General features: G+C 39.7%; 2 protein-coding genes across 2 annotated transcripts in view; one reads left to right on the top strand and one right to left on the bottom strand.

Moving 5' to 3' along the window:
- Positions 1-24,030, top strand: part of LOC127525948 (uncharacterized) — a 121,654-nt gene that overhangs the window by 83,962 nt on the left and 13,662 nt on the right. The window lies entirely within an intron of this gene.
- On the bottom strand, positions 20,984-22,744 carry LOC114665714 (piggyBac transposable element-derived protein 3-like). Its single transcript, XM_028820336.1, has one exon. It carries the CDS (start codon positions 22,742-22,744, stop codon positions 20,984-20,986), a length of 1,761 nt encoding a protein of 586 aa, XP_028676169.1.

Raw genomic sequence — 24,030 nt, 5'->3', positions numbered from 1 at the left:
GGTCAATCTGAAGGAGACTGATGACTGAAAAGTAGTGGCAGGGGAAAGTGTAGTTAGGAAGCATAGGATGATGGTCTGTAGGATGATGTTGGAGATCAAGAAGAAGAGGAGAGTGAGAGCAGAGCCAAGGATCAAATGGTGGAAGTTGAAAAAAGAAGACTACAAGGTTGTGTTTAGGGAGGAGGTAAAACAGGCACTGGGTGGCAGTGAAGAGTTACCAGACAGCTAGGCAGCTACAGCAGAAGCAGTAAAGGTGACAGCAAGAAGGATGGTTGGTGTGACATCTGGACAGAGGAAGGAGGAAAAGGAAACCTGGTGGTGGAATGGGGAAGTACAGGAGAGTATACAGAGGAAGAGGATTGCAAAGAAGAAGTGGGATAGTCAGAGAGATGCAGAAAGTAGACAAGAGTACAAGGAGATAAGGCGCAAGGTGAAGACAGAGGTGACGAAGGCTAAAGAAAAGGCATATGATAAGTTGTATGAGGGGTTGGACACTAAGGAGGGAGAAAAGGACCTGTACCGATTGGCTAGACAGAGGGACCGAGCTGGGAAAGATGTGCAGCATGTTAGGGTGATAAAGGATAAAGATGGAAATGCATTCACAAGCAAGGAGAGTGTGTTGAGCAGATGGAAAAAGTACTTTGAGAGGCTGATGAATGAAGAGAATGAGAGACAGAAGAGGTTGGATAATGTGGAGATAGTGAATCAGGAAGTGCAACGGATTAGCAAGGAGGAAGTAAGAACAGCTATGAAGAGGATGAAAAATGGAAAGGCCATTGGTCCAGATGACATACCTTTGGAAGCATGGAGGTATTTAGAAGTGATGGCAGTGATGAATTGTTTAATGCAATCTTGGAAAGTGAGAGAATGCCTGAGAAGTGCAGAAGAAGTGTACTGGTACAGATTTTTAAGAATAAGGGGGATGTGCAGTGCTGTAGTAACTACAGGGGGATACAATTGATGAGCCACAGCATGAAGTTATTTAAAGAGCAGTGGAAGCTAGGTTAAGAAGGAAGGTGATGATTAGTGAGAATTAGTATGGTTTCATGCCAGAATAGAGCACCACAGATGCAATGTTTGCTACACTTTTGGCACGCAGACTTATTTTGTTAAATTGGAAGAATCCTAATTCTCCTCTTATAAGTCAGTGGGAAACCGATGTTTTGTATTATTTGAAATTGGAAAAAATCAAATTTTCAGTTAGAGGATCTGTACAACATTTTTTCAAAACATGGCAGGATTTAATCAATATTATTTTAGAGTAAGAGAAATAACTATTATTGCATTTAACTCCCTTCTCCATCTCTTATTTACATAGATATTTACTTCTCCCTTTCTTTTGTTTAATGTTGCCTTATTAAAAAGCCTAAAGCAATTTTCCTTTAGCTAAGCTCTCCTTCTCAGGGGTGGGGTTTGATTAGTCTTCAAATTTGTTGGGTTATAAATTGAACTGTTTGTATGGAATGATTACAATGAAAATTAATAAAATAAAAATATTAAAAAAAAAAAAAAAAAATGCCATCTTGGAAAGTGAGAGAATGCCTGAGAAGTGCAGAAGAAGTGTACTGGTACAGATTTTTAAGAATAAGGGGGATGTGCAGTGCTGTAGTAACTACAAGGGGATACAATTGATGAGCCACAGCATGAAGTTATTTAAAGAGTAGTGGAAGCTAGGTTAAGAAGGAAGGTGATGATTAGTGAGAATTAGTATGGTTTCATGCCAGAATAGAGCACCACAGATGCAATGTTTGCTCTGAGGGTGTTGATGGAGAAGTATAGAGAAGGCCAGAAGGAGTTGCATTGTGTCTTTGTGGACCTGGAGAAAGCACATGACAGGGTGCCTCAAGAGGAATTGTGGTATTGTATGAGGAAGTTGGGACTGGCATGAAAGTATGTAAGAGTTGTACAGGATATTTATGAAGGAAGTGTGACAGTGATGAGGTCTGCGGTAGGAGTGACGGATGCATTCATTGTGGAGGTGGGATCAGGGATTGGCTCTGAGCCCTTTCTTATTTACAATGGTGATTGACAGGTTGACAGACGAGATTAGACAGGAGTCCCTGTGGACTATGATGTTTGATGATGTCATTGTGATCTGTAGCAAGAGTAGGGAGCAGGTTGAGGAAACACTGGAGAGATGGAGATATGTTCTACAGAAGAAAGGAATGAAGGTCAGTAGGAACAAGACAGAATACATGTGTGTAAATAAGAGGGAGGTCAGTGGAATGGTGAAGATGGAGGGAGTAGAGTTGGTGAAGGTGGATGAGTTTAAATACTTGGGATCAACAGCGCAGATTAACGGGGATTGTGGAAGAGTGGTGAAAAAGAGTGCAGGCAGAGTGGAATCGGTGGAGAACAGTGTCAGGAGTAATTTGTTACAGGCGGTTATCAGCAAGAGTGAAAGGGAAGATGCCGGTCTGCTTCTGATTCCAAGGATTAATAAAATAACAGTGAGAGGTCGAGGTTTCAGTACAGGGCCGCTAAACTTTGAAATGGTCTGCCTGCTACTATAAGAGATGCCCCTTCGGTCTGAGCTTTCAAATCTCGGCTGAAGACTCACTACTTCAGTGTAGCATACCCTGCCTAAAGCTGCTGATTAGATAGATAGAGATAGATACTTTATTAATCTGTTGTTAGTCATTAGCACTAAAACATAAGTAATATGATAGTTAGAATTGTTACTAACCTTCACCTATTCTGTTTCTGTTCTCGGTACTCAAATGTAGCAAAAGATGCCACTGCCCATCTGCCAAATTGCTTTGCCAGCCTAAGGTAAAGTCTTCTTTAATGGAGGATCGCAGGAATCATCGGGTAGAGGGGTCCTTTCATCGGATTGGCTGGCCCAGCACTGACTCAGCTGTGGAATAGGGGGAGGCAGCTTGATGGCCGAAGTCTCCAGGACTCTGAACAAATCCAAATCGTATTATGTAATATCATCTACTGTTGAATTCTGTTCTGTACTTGTAATATTTCTATTGCAGTATTATATTGTATTGAGGATTACTTGTGCTCTGTTCTGTGTATTGTATTGTATTTACCCCCTTTTTTGACACCCACTGCACGCCCAACCTACCTGGAAAGGTGTCTCCTTTGGACCGCCTTTCCTAAGATTTCTTCCATTTAGGGTTTTTTTGTGAGTTTTTCCTTGTCTTCTTAGAGAGTCAAGGCTGGGGGGCTGTCAAAACCCATTGTGGCACTTCTTATGTGATTTGGGGCTATACATAAATTGCATTGTATTGTCTACAGGATTGTAGTGAGACCAGCTATGTTATATGGGTTGGGGACAGTGGCACTGAACAAAAAACAGGAGACAGAGCTAGAGGTGGCAGACTTAAAGATGCTAACATTTGCATTGGGTGTGACGAGGATGGAGAGGATTAGAACTTAGTACATTAGAGGATCAGCTCAGGTTGGACGGTTTGAACACAAAGTCAGAGATGTTAAGGATAGAGCTGCCAGGAAAGATGAAAAGAGGAAGGCCTAAGAGAAGGTTTATGGATGTAATGAGAGAGGACATGCAGGTGATGGTTGTAACAGAAGAAGATGCAGAGGACAGGAAGATATAGAAAAAGATGATCTGCTGTTTCAATCCCTAATGGGAGCAGCTGGAAGAAGTAGAAGAAGAAGAAGTAGTTTAGATTTTGCTTCAATACTAAATTTATAAGATGCTACAGGGATTCTGGGTAGCAGCTACATAATAGTAACACATGGGATTTAAGATCATAATGCTTCGGCCTGAATTGTGCTGTGATGAATCAACCAAGCACTTTTGCTGCCATATTTTGGAATAAAACAAACATTTCCCTCCAGTTAGGGTGAAGACCATCACTCTTGAAAAATCCAGACCTTTCCCAAAAATCACCCCAATTATAAACAAAGGTTATTAACACACCAGGGTATTAACCACCAGTGAAGGGAATGTAATATGCCATTATTCACATCCCCTCTGTACAATCTTGGAAAGGGGACAGACACAAATAAATTCCAATATTATCTTTTAGCTTTGGTGCAGAAGATATGAAGTTCTTCTTTAACACCTCTGATTGCCTCAAATAGATATCTTTAGCGCATGTAAAATAATGAGCCATATCAGCACCCCTAGAGTGAGATGGGAGCCAAAGGGACACTGATGTTGAGAGGGGGTTTTTGTTATACAGCATATAGGAATGGGGCAAAAGAGAACAGTAAAGCATTTCCCCTTGAAGTAAGTTGTGGTTTGACACATCTAAATAATACATGGTGTCAGAAGTGCAAACATGAAAGGGATTAACGCAGTTTCAGCCAACTTTCAATTTGAAACTGCTTGGCAATCTTGGCAAAATTGGAGAATGTGGATTTAATGTTATGGGATCTTTTGCATAACAAGTGACGTCACTGAAAAGAGTGAAAAAGTCTAATACAACATGTTCTTACATGTCACAGGAGAGGAAGCTATAAAAGTGAATAGTACTTGTACGTGTGAGTTTCAAGAAAATGAGAAAGACAAAAATAGAGGTGCTGAAAAGAAGATTTCAAAAGTACTGTGAGCTTAGAAAAAACTTACCATTTACAAGACATATGTTCTTAACACGTTCACAAGAGCAAACGGAATCCATTGATAAGTAAGTAACTGACTTGAAAGAAAGCAGATTATTCTGAATTTAGACAGCTGCATGACTGCCTGAAATGTGACAGAATATTATGTGAAATAAAAAATGATCAAGTGCGAGGCACACTGCTGAGAGGGGCGGACTTGACACTCAATAAAACAGTTGATATTTGACATGCAATTAAAATCATGTCCAGCCAAGTCAAATTGCTCAATGAAGAGGTCGAAATCAATAAAACAAGATTGGATAAACGAAAAACAAAACACAACACAACAGTAATAAACATTTTAAAAATACTAAGAGAAAAGAACTGCGAAAGGTGTGGCTACAGACCTTGTAATGCTGTGCTTGTACTGTATTTTAAATACAACTTCTAGTATTTAATGTGTGTATGTGTCTTTTAGCATTATTTAGGTAATGGCTCTTAAACTGTGTGATCAAGATTACAACTATATTTTAGAGCTCAAAAAGTGACATTTTTGTAATTAAAATATTCTTTAACAGAAATAGTAATCAGGTAGAAATGGTACTTAATATTCATAAGGTAGTTTTCCAGTAGTGTTAAATTTAGGACTAGATAAAATTCTGGGGTGCATGAAAAATAGACAGACAGGAATTCCAGGAAAGTAAGTATTAGAATGTATATGTTTAAGCTTAGTGACCACTGTATGTATACTTGTAAGAATATGTGAAATGAAGGCTTAGAAGGCTTAAAATAATTATGTTTGAAAAATAACTTAATTAACAATCAACCAGATAATGGGAACATATCAGTTATCAGGTAGCCAGCATGAAACTATACATTCAAAGGATTTCAAAAGAACCATTAGGAGGAGACAGTGAGGAAACAACTGCCAAAAAGAAGACACCTCAGTCAGACTTTGCCATCTACAGATCACCCTTCCACTCCCAAGCATCACACTTGGTTTAAGAAAACAAAGACTGAAACAACCAAAGCTACAGCCATCTGATAAAAGGTTTGCTGTGTGACCCTGAATTGAATCAGTCAGGTTGTATATTTTCATATCTAACATTTATACCTGGTTTCTCCTTCAAATAAACATAAGTAATTATTGAAAAAGTCTGAGTATTGCTTTGCTGAAGTTGTCCTGTTAACTGATATTTTACAGTGACCTAGGATTGTTAATGAAAAGAACTGCTTCCATTTTGGTTACGTGCTGGTGATTGGCCCTTGGTTCCTGTTAGACTGTCTAGCCCTTTCAAAGGTAGCCATTGTGATACAAAAATCCAACAGGAGTAGTGGTTCAAAGCTTTTGCTAGGATGTTATGAAGTGTAGCACTTTCAGGAGAAGCAGTCTGAAGACTGATCGACACACAACCAGCAGGGACGCCTTGTGAGCGAAGCAGCTTCTAGCCCCTGGTATGGTATTGATGTTGAAGTAGCTAGCATTAGCCAGCATTTTTGCTTTGTATTTCAGTTTACCGATGTTGAGTGAATGTTAAATAGATATGTTTTGTAGGAAATATGTGTGAATCAAGGCTACCAGTTTAGGCATTTACAATCTTAACTTGTCCACCAATATAAAAATAACCTCAGAGGTTAAAGTTCCTGTTCTAGACAGTTTTACACCAGTTTTAATCTATCCTCATAATTCATCCCCTGTAGCCCTGGAATCAGCCTATTTGCTTTTCTCTGGACCTTTTCTAGCACTGCTATGTCCTTTTTGTAACCTGCAGACCAAAACTGCATACAGTACTCCAGATGAGGCCTCACCACTGTCTTATAAAGCTTGAGCATAACCTCCTTGGACTTGTACTCCACACTTAATGGCTTCTGAACACTGTTGGGAAGTTGATAGCTTAGAGTCCATTATGACTCCTAAATCCTTCTCATAAGGTGTACTCTCGATTTTCAGACCACCCACTGTGTATTCAAACCTAACATTTTTACTTTCTATCTGTAATACTTTACATTTACTGACATTAAATTTCATCTGCCACAAATCTGCCCAAGCCTGTATGTTATCCAAGTCCATCTTGGTATCATCAGCAAACTTAACCAGCTTGTTACTTATACTCCTATCTAAATCATTTAAATATATTAAAAACAGCAGCGGCCCTAGCACTGACCCCTGTGGAACACCACTCTTAACATCGGCCAATTCTGATAAGGTTCCTCGCACCATCACCCTTTGCTTCCTGTGTCTGAGCCAATTCTCTACCCATCTAAAAATGTCACCCTGAACTCCCACTTGTTTTAGCTTGATGCCCAACCTCTCATGTGGCACCTTATCAAATGATTTCTGAAAGTCAAAATAAATAACATCATATACTCTACTTTGATCATATTCTTTTATTGCCTCCAGCATGTTAGTAAAACACGACCTCCCTCTTCTGAATCCATGCATGCTGGTCAGAATAACTCCTGTCCTTGCCAAGTGTTGCTCAATCTTATCCTTAATAATTCCTTCCATTAGTTTTCCTGTGATGCATGTTAAGTTTACTGGCCTATAGTTGCTTGGATCTGCCCTGTCACCCTTTTTATATAATGGGATGATATTTGCCATTTTCCGGTCCTGTAGAATCAGGTTTATATATATATACTCATTAGCCTCCTTAAGAACTTTAGAGTAATTATATTATCTGTATTCAGCCTATTTAATCTGAGCAGTACTTATCCCTCTACAATTTACAAATCTCTCAGTAAATTTTTAGTAGCCCCATTTACCTCTGGGAGGTTATCTACTTCCTCACTTGTTAACACCTCAGAAAAATGGAAGTTTAGGGTATCCGCTATTTCACTGTCTGTATTTTTTAATTCCCCTTTACTATTTCTGATGCACTTGTCCTCCTCCTTGACTGTTCTTTAACACTAACATACTGAAAGAATCTCTTAGGGTATTTTTTCGCCTTATCCTTCTTAATGGCTGCCCTCATGTTCTCATATGCTCTACAATTCACTTTGTAGTCATTAGTCTTATATGTCTTATAAAGCAGTTTTTTCCTCTGCAGTTTCTTTTTTAAATCCTTATTAATCACTGTGGAGTTTTTTTTTTTAATTTCCTGTTAATTACAAATTTAGGAATGTATCTGTCCTGCATTACATGTAAAACATTTTTAAATCTGTTCCACTGCTCCTTGACTGTCTCCACACTTAAAAACTTATCCCAGTCTATCCTCCTTAGACTTTGTCGCATCTGCTCAAAATTTGCCCAACCAAAGCTCAACTTAACAATTTTAGCCTTTGCTTCTGCACTCTTACAAAATACTGAGAATTGTGTTATATTATGGTCACTTGACCCTAGTGGTTCAATCACATCTACACCATTACAAAATACTAAATCCAGACAAGCTTCACCCCATGTTGATGCTTTAACATACTGTGTCAAAAAACAGTCACTGACTACTTATAAAATCTGCTCAAGTGCTCCTCCATTTGCAAGGTTATCCCAGTTAATATTTGGACAATTAAAGTACCCCATGACTATAATATCTCCCTGTAAACTTGCCTTTTTGATATTACTAAAAAGATGTGTGTTGAAATTGCTGTCTGAATTGGGTGGTCTATAACACTCTCCTAAAATAAGACCACTTTCTTTAAAGTTTTCCAGGCAAAACCACACATCCTCATTAAGATGGTGCTCATCATCCAACTGAAGAGGACCTACATTTAAATTCTGTTTAACATAAACAGCAACCCCATTTCCTTTTCTGTCCTGTCTATCCTTCCTAAAAAATGTGTATCCCTCTATGTTACACTCATCCCCATCTTTGTTATTTAGCCAGGTTTCTGCTATTGCTATAATATCATAATTATGCTCTGCTACATACAGCTCCAATTCACTTATCTTATTTTTGATACTTCTAGCATTAAGGCAAGCTATTTTTCATGTGGCACTCCTTCTTATGTTGGGTTAGAATTTACATTACTATGCATTTTTATTTGTACATCATTGTTTATTCCTCCATGCATAGATCTAAACCTGGCCTGTGCTAAACTCACTGCCCCCCTCCCCATTCCCTAGTTTAAACAATCCACAAGTAGCCTACTCATACGCATCCCCAAAACATTGGTGCCCCTCCGGTTCAGATGTAACCCGTCACAGTGGAGCAGGTCCCATCTGTTGCAAAAGGAGTCCTAATGCCCCATAAACCTATACCCTTCTACCCTGCACCAAGATTTGAGCCACATGTTAAGCCTTCTAATTTCCTCAGTCCTACCTGGTCTGGTGCGTGGCATAGGCAGAACTTCAGAGAAGACTACCTTGTCAGTTCTGCTCCTCAGCTTGGCACCTAACTCTTTGAATTTGGATCGCAGAACTGGCAGACTACCCTTATGTATGTCATTTGTTCCAACATGGACAAAGACTACTAGATTGATGCCCGCTTAGGCCAAGAGCCTATCCACCCTTCCAGGGAGGTCCCCCACCTATGCACCTGGAAAGCAACACACTGTTCGAGACTCTGTATCTCTGGAGCACACCTGCGCTTCAATCCCCCTAATGTTTGAGTCCCCACTATCTCTACCTCTCTCTTTCTGGGAACTAGGTTTGAGGTTGCCTGTTGGGGCTCCTCATCCCTGCTTACCACCTCAGAATCATCAGAGACAACGTCCAGCTCCGCAAAGACCTGATAAGGGTTTGACACTTCTAATTTTGGGGTTGATACCCCCGGACAGTGTACATCCTTTACCTTACACCTTGTGACCATGACCCACCTATTTCTACCTGTCTGGTCTGGAATCTCCTCCAACACTATCTTTGGGGTTGCACACTATCTGTCTAAAGGACACCTGGGCCAGATCCAACAATTACCTACTACAGCACAGGCCAGCCAACTCCTCCTCCAGTTAGAGCACATTAGAGCAAGTGAAACATGTCAAAGCTATTGAGCCCACAAATGGTGAAAATGTATTAAGAACATGAGAATTAATTGGATGATTATCTCATATAAGCCTGATATTAGGACAGAGTGCAATGCAATGTCCAATAAGTTTTTCAATACAGTGCATGTCAATCAAAGGCTTTAATTAACAAAATATAAACTTTTTCATAAAGATGATCTTGAAATCATAGAATAGGATTAGATTAGATAAGATTAGACAAGATGAACTTTATTTCTATCGTGAGGAAATTCAAATGCATACAGCAGCAGAAACATAAGAAACAAGGATACAGACTCACAGGACACATTATATAGCCAATCAAGCAATCTATCAATCAATCGATTGATCAGGTCAGGTTTGGGAGCATGCATTGGTACAGTGCATTGCTGCACCCACCACGCAACGAAACAGCTCGGGATCCTGGTTGACAACCTCCGAGGCAGACACACGGTCCAGAATTGACCATCCATCTGCCGCAGCCACATGGGCGTCCCCTTGGCTTGGTCCAGCCATTCGGGTCCTCCACAGCGAGCCGGATTACCTTCTGGGAATCACGCCATATGGACGTAGTGCTGTAATTGACGCTTCCTCACAATGCAGGTAATGTCTCATTTGGGACTCCATTAGCATCTGCTCATTTGACACAAAGTTAAATCAGCAGTACCCAAGGACTCTCTGAAGAGACACAGTACCGAAGGAGTCCCATCTTCGTCTCAGGTCAGTGGATATCGCCCATGTCTCACAACCATATAGCAAGATAGGAAATACAAGGACTGCAAAGACTTGAACTCATGTCCTTTTGCATAGATATTGGGAGTGCTACATACCCCTTTCCAGCGACCTCATGAGCACCCATGCTCTCTCAATTTGTCTACTGACTTCATAGGAAAAGTCACCAGAGATGGGAATGTCACTGCCAAGGTAAGTAAATCTCTCGACAAGGTTGACACACTCTCCGCAGACAGATACGCTGCTGCAATAAATAAAAAAATAAAAAAATAAATAAATTAAAGAAAATAAAATTAATGAGTACAAGTGGAAGCATTGAATTGCATGATTCAGTGGGCAGAAAAGACTTCCAGGGAAGAGATGGCATGAGATGGGAGTTATAGCAAAGCAGAGTAAAAATATCAAATCTGCATAGACCAAGGGAGCTGAATCAAACATTCAGGAGGGAAAACTACCAACTTCTTACTCTTGAGGAAGTCATGTCTTGCATGCTGAATACAAAGTACTTCTCATTACTGGATGCCAGTCGCAAATTCTGGCAAATACAGCATGATGATGAGAGCTCAAAGCTGTGCACTTTCAACACATCCATAGTAAGGTACTGGTTTCTGCCATTACATTTTAGAATTTCTTCTGCATCATCGGGCGCAACATAGCGCCTTTTTACCACAATATCTATCTATCTATCTATCTATCTATCTATCTATCTATCTATCTATCTATCTATCTATCTATCTATCTATCTATCTATCTATCTATATCTATTATATATATATATATCCATCCATCCATCCATCCATTTTCCAACCCGCTGAATCCGAACACAGGGTCACGGGGGTCTGCTGGAGCCAATCCCAGCCAACACAGGGCACAAGGCAGGAAACAATCCTGGGCAGGGTGCCAACCCACCGCAGGACACACACAAACACACCAAGCACACACTAAGGCCAATTTAGAATCGCCAATCCACCTAACCTGCATGTCTTTGGACTGTGGGAGGAAACCGGAGCGCCCGGAGGAAACTCACGCAGACACGGGGAGAACATGCAAACTCCACGCAGGGAGGACCCGGGAGGCGAACCCAGGTCCCCAGATCTCCCAACTGCGAGGCAGCAGCGCTACCCACTGCGCCACCGTGCCGCCCTATATATATATATATATATATATATATATATATATATATATATATATATATATATATATATATATATATATATATATATATATATATATATATATATATATATATATAGATAGATAGATAGATAGATAGATAGATAGATATAGATGTTGTGGCAACATAGCGCCTTTTTACCGCAATATCTATATCTATCTATCTATATATATATCTATCTATTTATATATATATATATTATATATATATATATATATATAATATATATATATAAATAGATAGATATATATAGATAGATAGATATAGATATTGTGGTAAAAAGGCGCTATGTTGCGCCCGACCCGACACAGACTCACTCTGAGGCACGTGTAAAAGCACAAAGACTTTTATTTTTCTTCACCTGTGGGGTACGTCTTCCCCGTGAACCCCACAGACAATACACAGTCCCAAAAGCACTTAACTTAAGACACACTCTTTTGACACCACCACCACTCTTCCCGTCTAGCTTTGTCCTCCACCTCCCGACTCTGGCTATTTGAGTGGTGGCTGCTGGCCCTTTTTACAGTATAATTCACCTGGAAGTGCTCCAGGTGCTTGATTGGCTTGTTCCGGCTGATCTTGGTGTATACATGGCCCACAGGGGCGCAGGAGTCCCATCTACAGCACCCCCTGCCGGTTCCTGCAGGATCCAACAGGGCTGCATCCAACTCCAACTCCCGTGGAGCCCTGCGGAAGCCCAAGGCACCTCTCCGACTCAGGGGGACGGCCATCTAGCGTCCAGGGGGAGGTATGGCATCGTCCAGGGCTGCTCCCCCTGAAGATACAGTGCATGGGCGTCCCTGCTGGGCATAGACGCCAGCTACCTGCCACAATATATATTGTTATATATCCCCCTTGTATTATCCACAACACTGACACAACCAGACCATCCACCACCTTTACAGAAGACCAAGTCGTGAGAGAATTACGCAGACTTCATTCTGACAAGGCGGCAGGCCCTGATGGCATCCGCCCAAGGGTGTTTAAAGTTTGCGCCTCACAACTCTGTGGTGTACTACTTAGGATTTTCAACTTACGCCTGAGTGTTAAAAAAGTGGCAGAGCTATGGAAAACATCTTGTCTGGTTCCTGTTCCAAGGAAGGCACAGGCCAGTGGCACTCACCGCACACATCTTGAAAGTCTTTGAGAGACTAGTCCTGGAAATACTTCGCCCCCAGGTTAAGTCAGCACTGGACCCTCTCCAGTTTGCCTACCAGGCGAGGATCGGAGTCGAAGATGCAATCACCTACCTGCTGCACCATGCCTACAGTCACCTAGACAAGCCAGGAGGAAATCTCAGGATTATGTTCTTTGATTTCTCATGTGCCTTTAACACCATCCAGCCAGCCAGACTGGGGATTAAGCTATCGGAAATGCAGGTGGATGCTCCCTTAGTTTTGTGGATCATGGACTAACTGACGGGAAGGCCATAGTTTGTGCGGCTACAGGGCTCTTGTGTCTGATACCGTGCTGTGTGGCACTGGTGCTCCACAAGGGACAGTTCTGTCACCATTCCTCTTCACCCTGTACACTACAGATTTTAGTTAAAACACAGAAGGCTGCCATCTGCAGAAATTCTCTGATGACTCCGCAATAGTTGGTAGTATCAGACATGGAGAAGAGACGGAATACAGGAAGGTAGTGGACAATTTTGTTGACTGGTGTGAGCTGAATCAACTGCAGATCAACACCAGTAAGACTAAAGAACTGGTAGTTGATTTAAGAAGATTGCGATCTTCAGCCACTCCCCTGTCTATTAAGGGTATGGAGGTGTAGATAGTTGAGAAGTACACGTATCTAGGGGTGCATATGAGCAATAAGCTAGACTGGTCCAGGAACTTGTTGGCCATATACAAGAATGGTCAAAGTAGGCTGTATTTCCTACGCAAGCTCAGATCTTTTAGTGTCAGCAGCACTATGTTGCAGATGTTCTATGACAGTGTGGTTGCCAGTACCTTTTTCTTCGCTGTGGCATGCTGGGGGAGCAGCATGAAAGTGGCAGACATCAGGAGACTAAATAAATTAATTCAGAAGGTAATTCAGAAGGCTTCCTCTGTGGTAGGAGAGAAACTGGACAGCTTGGAAACTGTGGCAGATCAGAGGAAGTTGTCTAGGCTTTGGTCTATTATTGAAAACGCTAATCACCCACTTCATAGTGTTGTGGTTGGACAGAGAAGCGTTTTCAGCAGTAGACTGACTAGCATCAAGTGCTCCACTGAACGTCACAGAAAATCCTTCCTCCCCACAGCAATCAGACTCTATAACTCCTTTTGAGGTCACTCACCCATACTTGAAGCTATTACCCTTTTTCTTTATTGGATATCCAGGTACATTTTTCAAGTACTTGAAATGTGCAACATACTGTCTGTTCTTGTGCAATAAATTGTCTTCTCTTCACATGAAAATAACCTTATTTGTTCTCAGAATGTGCAATATTAACTCAAGGTGCAACACTCTGCACTCTAGTTTGATACTTACATTTATTATACTATACTTTACTTATAGTTACATGATTACTTTATACTTGCTCTTAGTGTAACATGACCCATGATTAATAACGTTTTCTGGTTCTGATATATATACATATATATTTTCTGATATTGATAATGCTAAGAATAGGCGTTGCAAGAACATCCATTGCACTTTTTTACTAGTTTTGTTGGCACTGGATCTAGAGAACAAGTAGTAGGTTTCATTTTAGAAATAAAAGTTAAGACTTCCTGTCCTAAGCTTTTCTGGGGTTAGTGCTTAATTAAGAAAACTGCTCAAGAAAGACAGTAAATTTCATTGGGAAAATGTACAAGAAAGGAGCTTCGAAAAACTAAAAGAGATAATGACCAATGCTAAGGTTGTTTGATATCAATAAACCTGTTTACCTTATCATTTAATGCAAGCTCAGAGGGCATGGGTGCAGTCATACTGCAATCAGTAGCATATGGGTCCAGAACACTAACTGAGTGTCAGAAAAGATACACACAGATAGAAAAGGAGCTGCTTGGCATACTGTGTGATTGTGAAAAATTCCATCAGTGTGTATATTGGAAACAAGATAGATAGATAGATAGATAGATAGATAGATAGATAGATAGATAGATAGATAGATAGATAGATAGATAGATAGATAGATAGATAGATAGATAGATAGATAGATAGAACTTTATTTATCCCTGGGGGGGATTTGACTTTTACAGAAATTCATGAAATAAATAAATAAATAAAAACCCACATTATGGTCTGAACAGACAATAGAATGACTATTAAGCATGAAAATTCAAAATAAAGAAAACTTATGAATTTGCTGTCAGAGTTAAAGTGAGGCATTATGGAAGTGTATTGCTGATGGTATAAAGGAACTCCAGTAGTGTTTCTTGACACACTTTTGCAGAATAATTCATTGGCTGAAAGTACTCTGTGTTAGTGTGTGAGACAGAGGATTTGCAGTGTTGTTCATAATGGCACTAAGTGTAGTTTTTATAGAGCTCTATAAATTCTTGTCATCAAAAAAAGTAAAGCACATCCACGCACCTGCTGCCCCACCCCAACTCCTCCCAGAATTATACCCCTTTGAATAAGCAAAATAATATAAATAGCCTGTTACGTTCAGCGTTTTGTGAAAAGACAATGGCAAAAGCCCCCCCAAAAAAAACAAACTTCAGCGAATGCAAAGTGGAGGCAAGGAAAAACATACTATTTGTGGGCTTAAACAGTGGTATGAGCAACAAAAGGAAAGTGATGAAGTGATACAGCGTGGCGGAGACACTCGAAAGTTCAAATTTAGAAAGTCGCACAGTGTCCAAAAAATAAGGAAGTGGTCACATGTCAAAGTTGAGGAGAAAAGGTGAGCTGTAGCCAACTATCAGATTGTCATATGGAAGCATATTAGAGAGCAGAGAAAAGAAGAAAAAAAACAGGGACACAGTGAAGAAAAAAAATATTGAAATGTACACTTTAATCTAGAGAAAAGCCAAGCAAAATGACACCTTGGCTTTTCTCTACATTCATAATGGCTAACACGGTACAACACCCTAGTACTACAGACTTTAATCTAAAAATTTCCTCTTTAATCTCATAGTTTATTTTGTTATTAAAGCAGAATGTCAAAAATCTTTACAGTAAAATCGATGTTTAATTCACTAGAGTTTCTCAAATCCCATTGTAACTAGAGTAGCATGGGTTCCCTGACCCAGTCATTAATCACTACATGCTTCTTAAACTGGCTTTCTCTTTCACAGACAGAAGAGTGAAGAAAACTGATTGCAACACAGAATACATTCATGATATTACAGCTCTCTGAACATTTTAGAATAGTCTCTGTCAAACATACCAACCCCTAATTCCTGTCATTCCGTAAACCAATTGCCACCCTATGAGTTCTGTAATAAATTTAAAGCCCCTGTAAGCTTAGATTGATGATCCTTCAAAACTTTTATGGAACACTGAAAAATCTTCGTTATACATGTTTACTTATTTCATCCATCCAGGGTTGTACCAGTGCCAGCAAGCATCAAGCGCGAGGCAGGAACAAGTTGCAAATAGACTGCAGCATGGCTGATGCTGGTTGCTTTCTTTAGGTAGCATGTGCTATAAATGTCCTTCAAGGCTGGAAGCTGTATCCTGATAATCCTCTGTGCTCTCTACACAACCTGCCATAGAGCTTTCCAATCAGCTGCTGTGAAGCTATGATACCACACACACATATAATGGGTTGAAATACTCTGAGTGGCGCACTGAGAGTAACAATGCTAAAGCAGCTATGGTATTTGGAATAGTTTGTTCATTCTGTGCAAAGTTATATTGTTACAGAATTATTATAATCAAGTGAATTAAATTTAGATAGATAGATAGATAGATAGATAGATAGATAGATAGATAGATAGATAGATAGATAGATAGATAGATAGATAGATAGATAGATAGATAGATAGATAGATAGATAGATAGATACTTTATTAATCCCAAAGGGGAAATTCACATACTCCAGCAACAGCATACTGATAAAAGCAATATTAATTGAAGAATGATAAAAACACAGTGCAAGTTAAAAAGTGCAAGGTGGAGAGTGTGAGGCATGTATAACAGTCAATAACATTGTATAATATTACTGTTTACCCCTCCTGGTGGAATTGAAGAGTCGCATAGTGTGTGGGAGGAACGATCTCCTCATTCTGTCAGTGGAATAGGACAGTGACAGCAGTCTGTCGCTGAAGCTGCTCCTCTTTGAGTACTGAGAAAAGCGCTATATAAATGTAATGAATTATTATTATTATTATTATTGACAGGAGCCTGCTCAGCGCCCATCGCTCCGCCACAAATATCAAACTGTCCAGCTCTGTGCCTACAATAGAGCCTGCCTTCCTCACCAGTTTGTCCAGGTGTGAGGTGTCCCTCTTCTTTATGCTGCCTCCCCAGCACAACACCGTGTAGAAGACCATTTGATAGAACATCTGCAGCATCTTATTGCAGATGTTGAAAGACACCAGCCTTCTAAGGAAGTATAGTCGGCTCTTTCCTCTCTTGCATAGAGCATCAGTATTGGCAGTCCAGTCCAGTTTATTTGTAAATGATATGCAGTTAATTTCGATATATTTGATAAATCCTGCATCACTGATGTGAATCTGAAAAAAGGGAGACCACAAACAGTAGCACTGGTTTGACACTGGGTGCCACTAGTTTGCAAAACCGAGCAGAAGTGAGAGTATGCAATGGGGTATGCTGCCATGAGAATGTGAGTGGCTTTATGCCAAGTTTACTTTTTATACCTTGCTATGTAAGCATGGAAACGGGCATATGCACTATTTATACATGAGGTCCCAGGTCTAATAGATATATCAGAATTCCTGCAAGATTCGGAGACTGAAAAAAACATGTGTATAGTCTTTTAGATATTGAGAAATGTTCATATTGTGTGTACGGAAGAATTTAAATTTAGTTAAATATGTTATACAGTATTTACCAAATTAAGTGAATTTGGTTTTAGGTTATACTGCATAGTAAGAATAAATGTTTATTGTTTAGGATGCACAATTAATGGATCACCGTCATGAAAAGCGCTTTGTTAAGTGTGTATGACTGATTACATTTAAAACTATGTATGAGAACAGCAAATTTAAGAAGTGGGGGTGTAATATAATAAGCTGTGTCAGCACCTGTAGAGTAAAGTAGGAGCTGGGGTGACACAGAAGTGGAGAGGAGATTTTTGCTATGTATTGGAATGTAGCCGGTTAACTGTGACAGTGGTGAGGTCTGCGGTAGGAGTGATGGATGCATTCAACGTGGAGGTGGGATTACATCAGGGATGAGCCCTTTTTTATTTGCAATGGTGATGGATAGGCTGACAGATGAGATTAGAAAGGAGTCCCCTTGGACTATGATATTTGCTGATGACATTGTGATCGGTAATGTGAGAAAGGAGCAGGTTGAGGAGACCCTGAAGAGGTGGAGATAAGCTCTAGAGAGGAAAAGAATGAAGGTCAGTAGGAACAAAACAGAATACATGTGTGTGAATGGGACGAAGGTCAGTGGAATGGTGAGGATGCAGGGAGTAGAGATGGTGAAGTTGGATGAGTTTAAATACTTGGGATTAACAGTACAGAGTAATGGGGATTGTGGAAGAAAAAGAGAGTGCAAGCAGGGTGGAATGGGTGGAGAAGAGTGTCAGGTATAATTTGTGACAGACGGTTATCTGCAAGAGTGAAAGGGAAGATGTACAGGATGGTAGTGAGACCAGCTTTGTTATATGGGTTGGAGACGGTGACGTTGACCAGAAAGCAGGAGAAAGAGCTGGAGGTGGCAGGGTTAAAGATGCTAAGATTTGCATTGGGTGTGATAAGGATGGACAGGGTTACAAATTAGTACATTAGAGGGTCAGCTCAGTTTGGACGGTTGGGCGACAAAGTCAGAGAGGCGAGATTGCATTGGTTTGGACATGTGCAGAGGAGAGATGCTGGGTATATTGATAAGGATAGAGTTGCCAGGCAAGAGGAAAAGAGGAAGGCCAAAGAGAAGTTTTATGGATATGGTGAGAGAGGACATGTAGATGATGGGTTTGACAGAGCAAGATGCAGAAGACAGGAAGATGTGGAAAAAGATGATCCCGTGTGGCAACCCCTAACGGGAGCAGTCAAAAGGGGAAAAAGATTGGAATGTAGCCAGTTGGCAAAACAGAACAGTAAAAGTTTTCTCCATGAAATAAGGTGTGGTCTGACTCATACAAATATTACAATGCTGACATTCAAAAATAAGGTAGACACTTCATTGTCAGCCAGAAAGTCCAATTTAGCCTCTGTGTCAGATACCTTCCCCCCTAGGAGGCAATTAACTTTAAGTTCTGAATTAACATAGTTTGGAATTGTACCATTCTGCACAAATGAATAAGATATTATGAGCATTTCATTGTTCCCAGACTCAACAGATGACTGCTGAGCATTAAGAATCTGTTCTGAGTGTGAATTGATGACCAGGGGCCTCATGTATAAACGGTGCCTGTTTCCACGCTCACATTGCGATGTATAAAAACTAAACTTGGCGTAAAGCCACACAGCTATTATTCTCATGCCAGGTCAAACCATAGTGTACGTACTTCTTCGCTTGGTTTTGCAAACTGGCGGCACCCAACATCAATGCAGTGCTACTGTTCCTGTGTGGTTTCCCTTTATTTATTTGATTCACAGCCCTGATGCGGCTTTATCAAATACACTGAAATTAACCGCATATTGCTTTTTAGTTTAAGGCATCTGATTGCAATCAACCTGTAACAATATAATGATGCATGGAATGGCCAAACTATTCCAAATACCATAGCTGCGTTAGCATTGTTATTCTCATTGCACCTGTATTTTAACCTATTGTATTGTAAGTAGGGAATCACAGCTATACAGAAGCTGATCGGAAAGCTCTACAGCAAACTGTGTCAAGTATGGAGAGAATTGTCAGGGTACAGCTTCTAGCACACACTGTCTCAGCCATGTGCACAGTCTATTTGAACTTCTCTCATCGGCAAATTCTTCAGAGTCTTTCCTGTACAAATCTCATGGTTCAGAAACAGATTCATCCCAAGAGCTCTAAATGCATTCAATCAGTCCATCAAGTGCTCCTGGTAGAACTGTTTATACTTTTAAGTACAATTTATTGTTGTTGTTATTTTACCATTTTATAGGAAAATAAGTTTATGGAGGATTTGCATATTGAATCTCATTGTACCATACCATAACAATAAAGGAATTCAATTCAATTCAACAGAAGAGAGCGCATATTTACAGATAATGACAACTGGCTTCTAAGTCGATTTAGATTTCCAGGCGCTATCTTCTTGGAGCTCTTGATATTATTTTTAAGATGAAATGCAGTAAAATATATATATTACATTATACAAATACATTTTTAACTTAATTTAAATTATATATACAGTTATTAATTAAACATCTGGACACAGTGGACAGCGCTAGTGATGAACTGGCACCCCGTTCAGGGATTGTTCCTGCCTCGCACTGTGTTCTTGCTGGGACTGGCGCAACCCTGGATGGAGAGATGGATGGAATAATTAAACATGAACTTCGAAGATATTAATGTTCCTTAAAAGTTTTGAAGAATCGGTGTTCTTTTATTAAAGAGCTGATTGTGTGGTGATTGGTTACTTGGAGAAAGAAACACTTTTAAATGCTGCTTATTGAACATTCAGTCTCTTGGTAAATGATATTATATTAAGTACAAAATCTGATCTGTGTCTTCTCACTGAAACCTGGCTTAGTAATTCTGACACTGTTCCCCCAGCTGAGGTGTCACCAGATGGATACACATTTCTTCATAAATCTAGAGATTCTGGTCGATGAGGAGGCCTTGGAATAATTCATTGTTACAAATCGCTTCTAAAAATTTAGGTGACTTCACATCCTTTGAGGCACTCATTTTAAGTATTAAAACAGATTCTAATACAATTATAGTGCTGGTCTACAGGCCACCAGAGCCATATTCATTGTTCATGATTGAATTTGGCCAACGTTTATGTGATTTGATCACATAGTGTGGATGGGGGATTTTAATGCATACATTGATATGGAAACTGACACTTTCAGCAAATGCTTTACTTATTTGTTAAATTCAGTAGGCTTTAGTCAGATTGTCAAAGGTCCAACTCATAAGCATAACCACACATTAGATTTAATTATAACTTGCAAAGATGAAATTCAAAATTTTAATATTACTTTATTAAATGAAGTTATTTCTGATCACTACTTGATGCCTGAATTTATTTACAATTATATAAAAAAATTAATTATTTGTGTTTTTGCTGTCAAATAGATACTAAATTAAGTGGAGATTGTTAATTTGAATATAGCACATATATTAAATATAAATTTAGGTATGATGCAAATTAGCGACATTAGGCATAATTGGGTATAATAGTAATTAAACAAATTTTCCACTCTCAGGTATGTGGATTATTTTATTGATGCTGTTATTGATCAATTCCTCCAGTCAACAATTCAAACAACAAAAATTTTCCAAAAATCAGTAGAATGTCATGAAATTAACAAAAAGTCACATGAGGAGAAACAGTCTTACTCATGAAATTCTCGAAAGCAGTTGTTGTTCTTGTTGAGGCACAAGTGAACATTGCACTTTGAACATTTGATTACAGTCTGGCCCTTACAATTTGGGCGTTTGCAGCGTTGCCGTCCACTTTTCAACCACTGGCCAGTGACCCACAGCATCTGAACAGACTTCCAGTGTTGGAATAGCCTTAGCTGGACCTCGATGTTTCTTCTTTTCGAAATCCCTTTCAACATCAGATGAAGGCCGCCCCCTCTTCTTCCTTGACATATCCTTTCCTTGCATGCAGAGTGCATGTGCAATTGATGTTCTAAAAGCTAGTAAATCCTTCTGCTTCTTTCTTGGTACATCCAGTGAATCACAATCACGTCGATACAACAACCATCTGTTTACAATGACCATATCAACAAAATGAAAAAAGAACCTATGATAGTACTTTTTTGACCTTATGTGGATGCGATAATATGCAATTAGTGCATCAAGAGCATCAACGCGGCCCATGAACTTGTTGTACAGGCTGATGATGTTTGGGCATTCTATAGACACTTTCTTTTTTGACTTTCTATCCCATCTTTCTACGTTAGAAACAGGCTGGGCACTGGCAAAAGTCCTGGCAACGATCACCCCTCTATTATCAAACCATTTTAATGCTCTTATTTCTACATTGACTACAACAACCTTTTTCTCTTCAAATGTCCCTCTTCCCTTCTTCTTCATATCAGTGTCTATGCTGAAACTGCACCCTTGCAGGCGACTTTGCTGCACAGTCCCCAGGGCTGGTATTCCCTTGTTTGCAAGAGCAACAAACAAATCCAAGGAAGAAAACCAGTTGTCAAAATACAACAAGTGATTGAGACCGCCACAAATAACTTGTGCAAGCTTTAGCACAATGTTTCCACTTGCACCAATGTTAGGTTCTCCAGGTACAGGATCTATTTTCCCTGCAAATATATCAAATGAATGCACCAGGCCTTTTGTATCACAAAGCACAAAGATTTTGTATCCCCATTTGTATGGCTTCTTGGGGATATATTGCTTTAGACTAGATCTACCTTTGAATGGCACCATTTGCTCATCAATAGACAACATTTGATCTTGTGGGAGACGCTGAAATTTTGGGAGAAGTGAATCAATAATTGGCCTGATTTTGAAAAGCTTATCGTAATTTCCATCATTGTTGGCTGGCATGTTGCTGTTGTCATTGAAATGAATGAATTTTTTAATTTGTTCCCATCTGTCTCGGGATATCACATCAGCCACCTGTGCTACTCGACAGTCACTGGACCAGTACATTCTTGACCTTGGTAAATGTACAACACTCATGTACACTACAGTGCCAATAAACTGCTCCAATTCATTTCGATCCAATCTGAGGGCCCTATTTGGATTTTTTTGCATGCAATACAGATTACTTTCTTCTGCAATACTATCCAAAAGATCAGCATCAAAAAAGTCTCGGAAATACTGAATGGGCAGTCTGATTTCATCAGCATTAGGAAGAGCAGCTTGCCAAATTGGAATGTCCTTTGCAGAGTTCTGTTGTTGCACTGTCTTCCACACTGCCTTTTGCTGTGCTCTCCTTGCAGTAGCAACTGGTCGCCTTCTTGCACCAGTAGCACTGGTGCTAGCAGGTGCATCATTATTGCTGTCAGAGTCTTCATCACTGCTGCTTTCATTGTCAGTACTCTCATTACCACTGCTTTCATCTTCAGAAACATCACCTTGTGATAATGGTGTAGGTATGTAGTCTTCATCGCTATCCTCACTGTCACTGAGACAGCTGTCATCACTTTCAACTGGTGGAACCCTGATTTGAAGTCCACCAGCTCGCTTCCCATAGAAAGTTGATGTGTTCATTTAGTTCTGCCTCAAAATAAAGGGCAGAAATCGCATTTATATCTCAGTATGCAATTTTTACATTAATTCTAGAAATTAACTAGGATCAAAATGAAAAGCATTTGAAATCTGTGCACAGGAATTCTAATTTCTACGATATTGCACCTAAATACAATATTATTCATATGCAGCCATTATTGCCGAATGTAGCGAAAAAGCGACATAGCGAAAACGGCGTATAACTTCCGCAATTTTCATCACATGTAGTCTATTCTGATATGTCAGCACTAGAAGAAAACAATCAGCTTATAAGTATTTTTGTCTTATCGCAATTTACCTCAAATGAGGAGAATTTCTCGAAGTAAGCAGCCAAAATCCACGTGCATGGAAACGCCAGCACCTCGCTTCCATCAGGCGGTTGTAGTTTCCACTATGACCACTAGATGGGAGGAGAAGCGCTTTCAATACAATCCTTGGAACGTATCGAATATGCAGCAACCGGCATAAGCGGAATACATGTGCCACCTCGGCTGCATTCAGCCTGGAAGCGGTTTGATGCGAATTCGCGACAATCGTCTACAAGGGGTTTTAATTACGTTTGATTTGGTTCTGCCCTTACCAATACACTCACAGATTAAAACAAAGACAGTGCAACATCTAGATTGTAATTCTGCTTCAAAATTTATTGATACTTTGAGTATGTCAAGTGTAACTGTGGAAAACCATTTAGATCAGTTAAAATCAAATGTAAACGTGGAAAACAATTTACTGTATATACTTGTGTTTAAGTTCTCCTGCGGATAAGTCAGGGCTTGATTTTACCGTATAATTTCCGGTATTTTATAATGTTGATCATATAAGTCAAATGTGGAAAACTAACGCTATTGATCCAATAGAATAAGATATGCTAATGCTCACCTGAGAGAGTAACCACAGAGCACACATCCTTTTTTTCTATGTATTGTGCCTACGTAACCACATGGTAAATCCCAAACTATTCTGAAGTAACATTTGCACTATTTTGTGTTTTTTGTATTTCACACCCTCATACACCTTTATTGTAAGAGCATCCCTTATCTACGATGGAGCGTTCGATCAGAAGAAAATATGAAGCTGGTTTTAAATTAAAAGTTGTTGAAAGAAATTGGTAACTGAGCTGCTGCAACAAAATTTGATGTGTCTGAGAAACTGGTGCAAGATTGGAGGAAGCAAAAAGATATAAAAATAAAATTTAAGTGTCGCATTTTTGAACGGGCATATAAGTCGAGTCTGATTTTATGATCGATATTTTGGGTTTCAAGACCCTA

This window comes from Erpetoichthys calabaricus, chromosome 15 (genome assembly GCF_900747795.2).
Source record: "Erpetoichthys calabaricus chromosome 15, fErpCal1.3, whole genome shotgun sequence".
Classification (NCBI taxonomy): Eukaryota; Metazoa; Chordata; class Cladistia; order Polypteriformes; family Polypteridae; genus Erpetoichthys; species Erpetoichthys calabaricus.
Note: the sequence above shows the minus strand (reverse complement) of the source record. Positions and strands in the feature narration are given on the sequence as shown.

What these genes read in the sequence shown, in the direction of transcription:
- LOC114665714 (XM_028820336.1), bottom strand. Translation starts at nt 22,744, where the DNA reads ATGAACACATCAACTTTCTATGGGAAGCGAGCTGGTGGACTTCAAATC.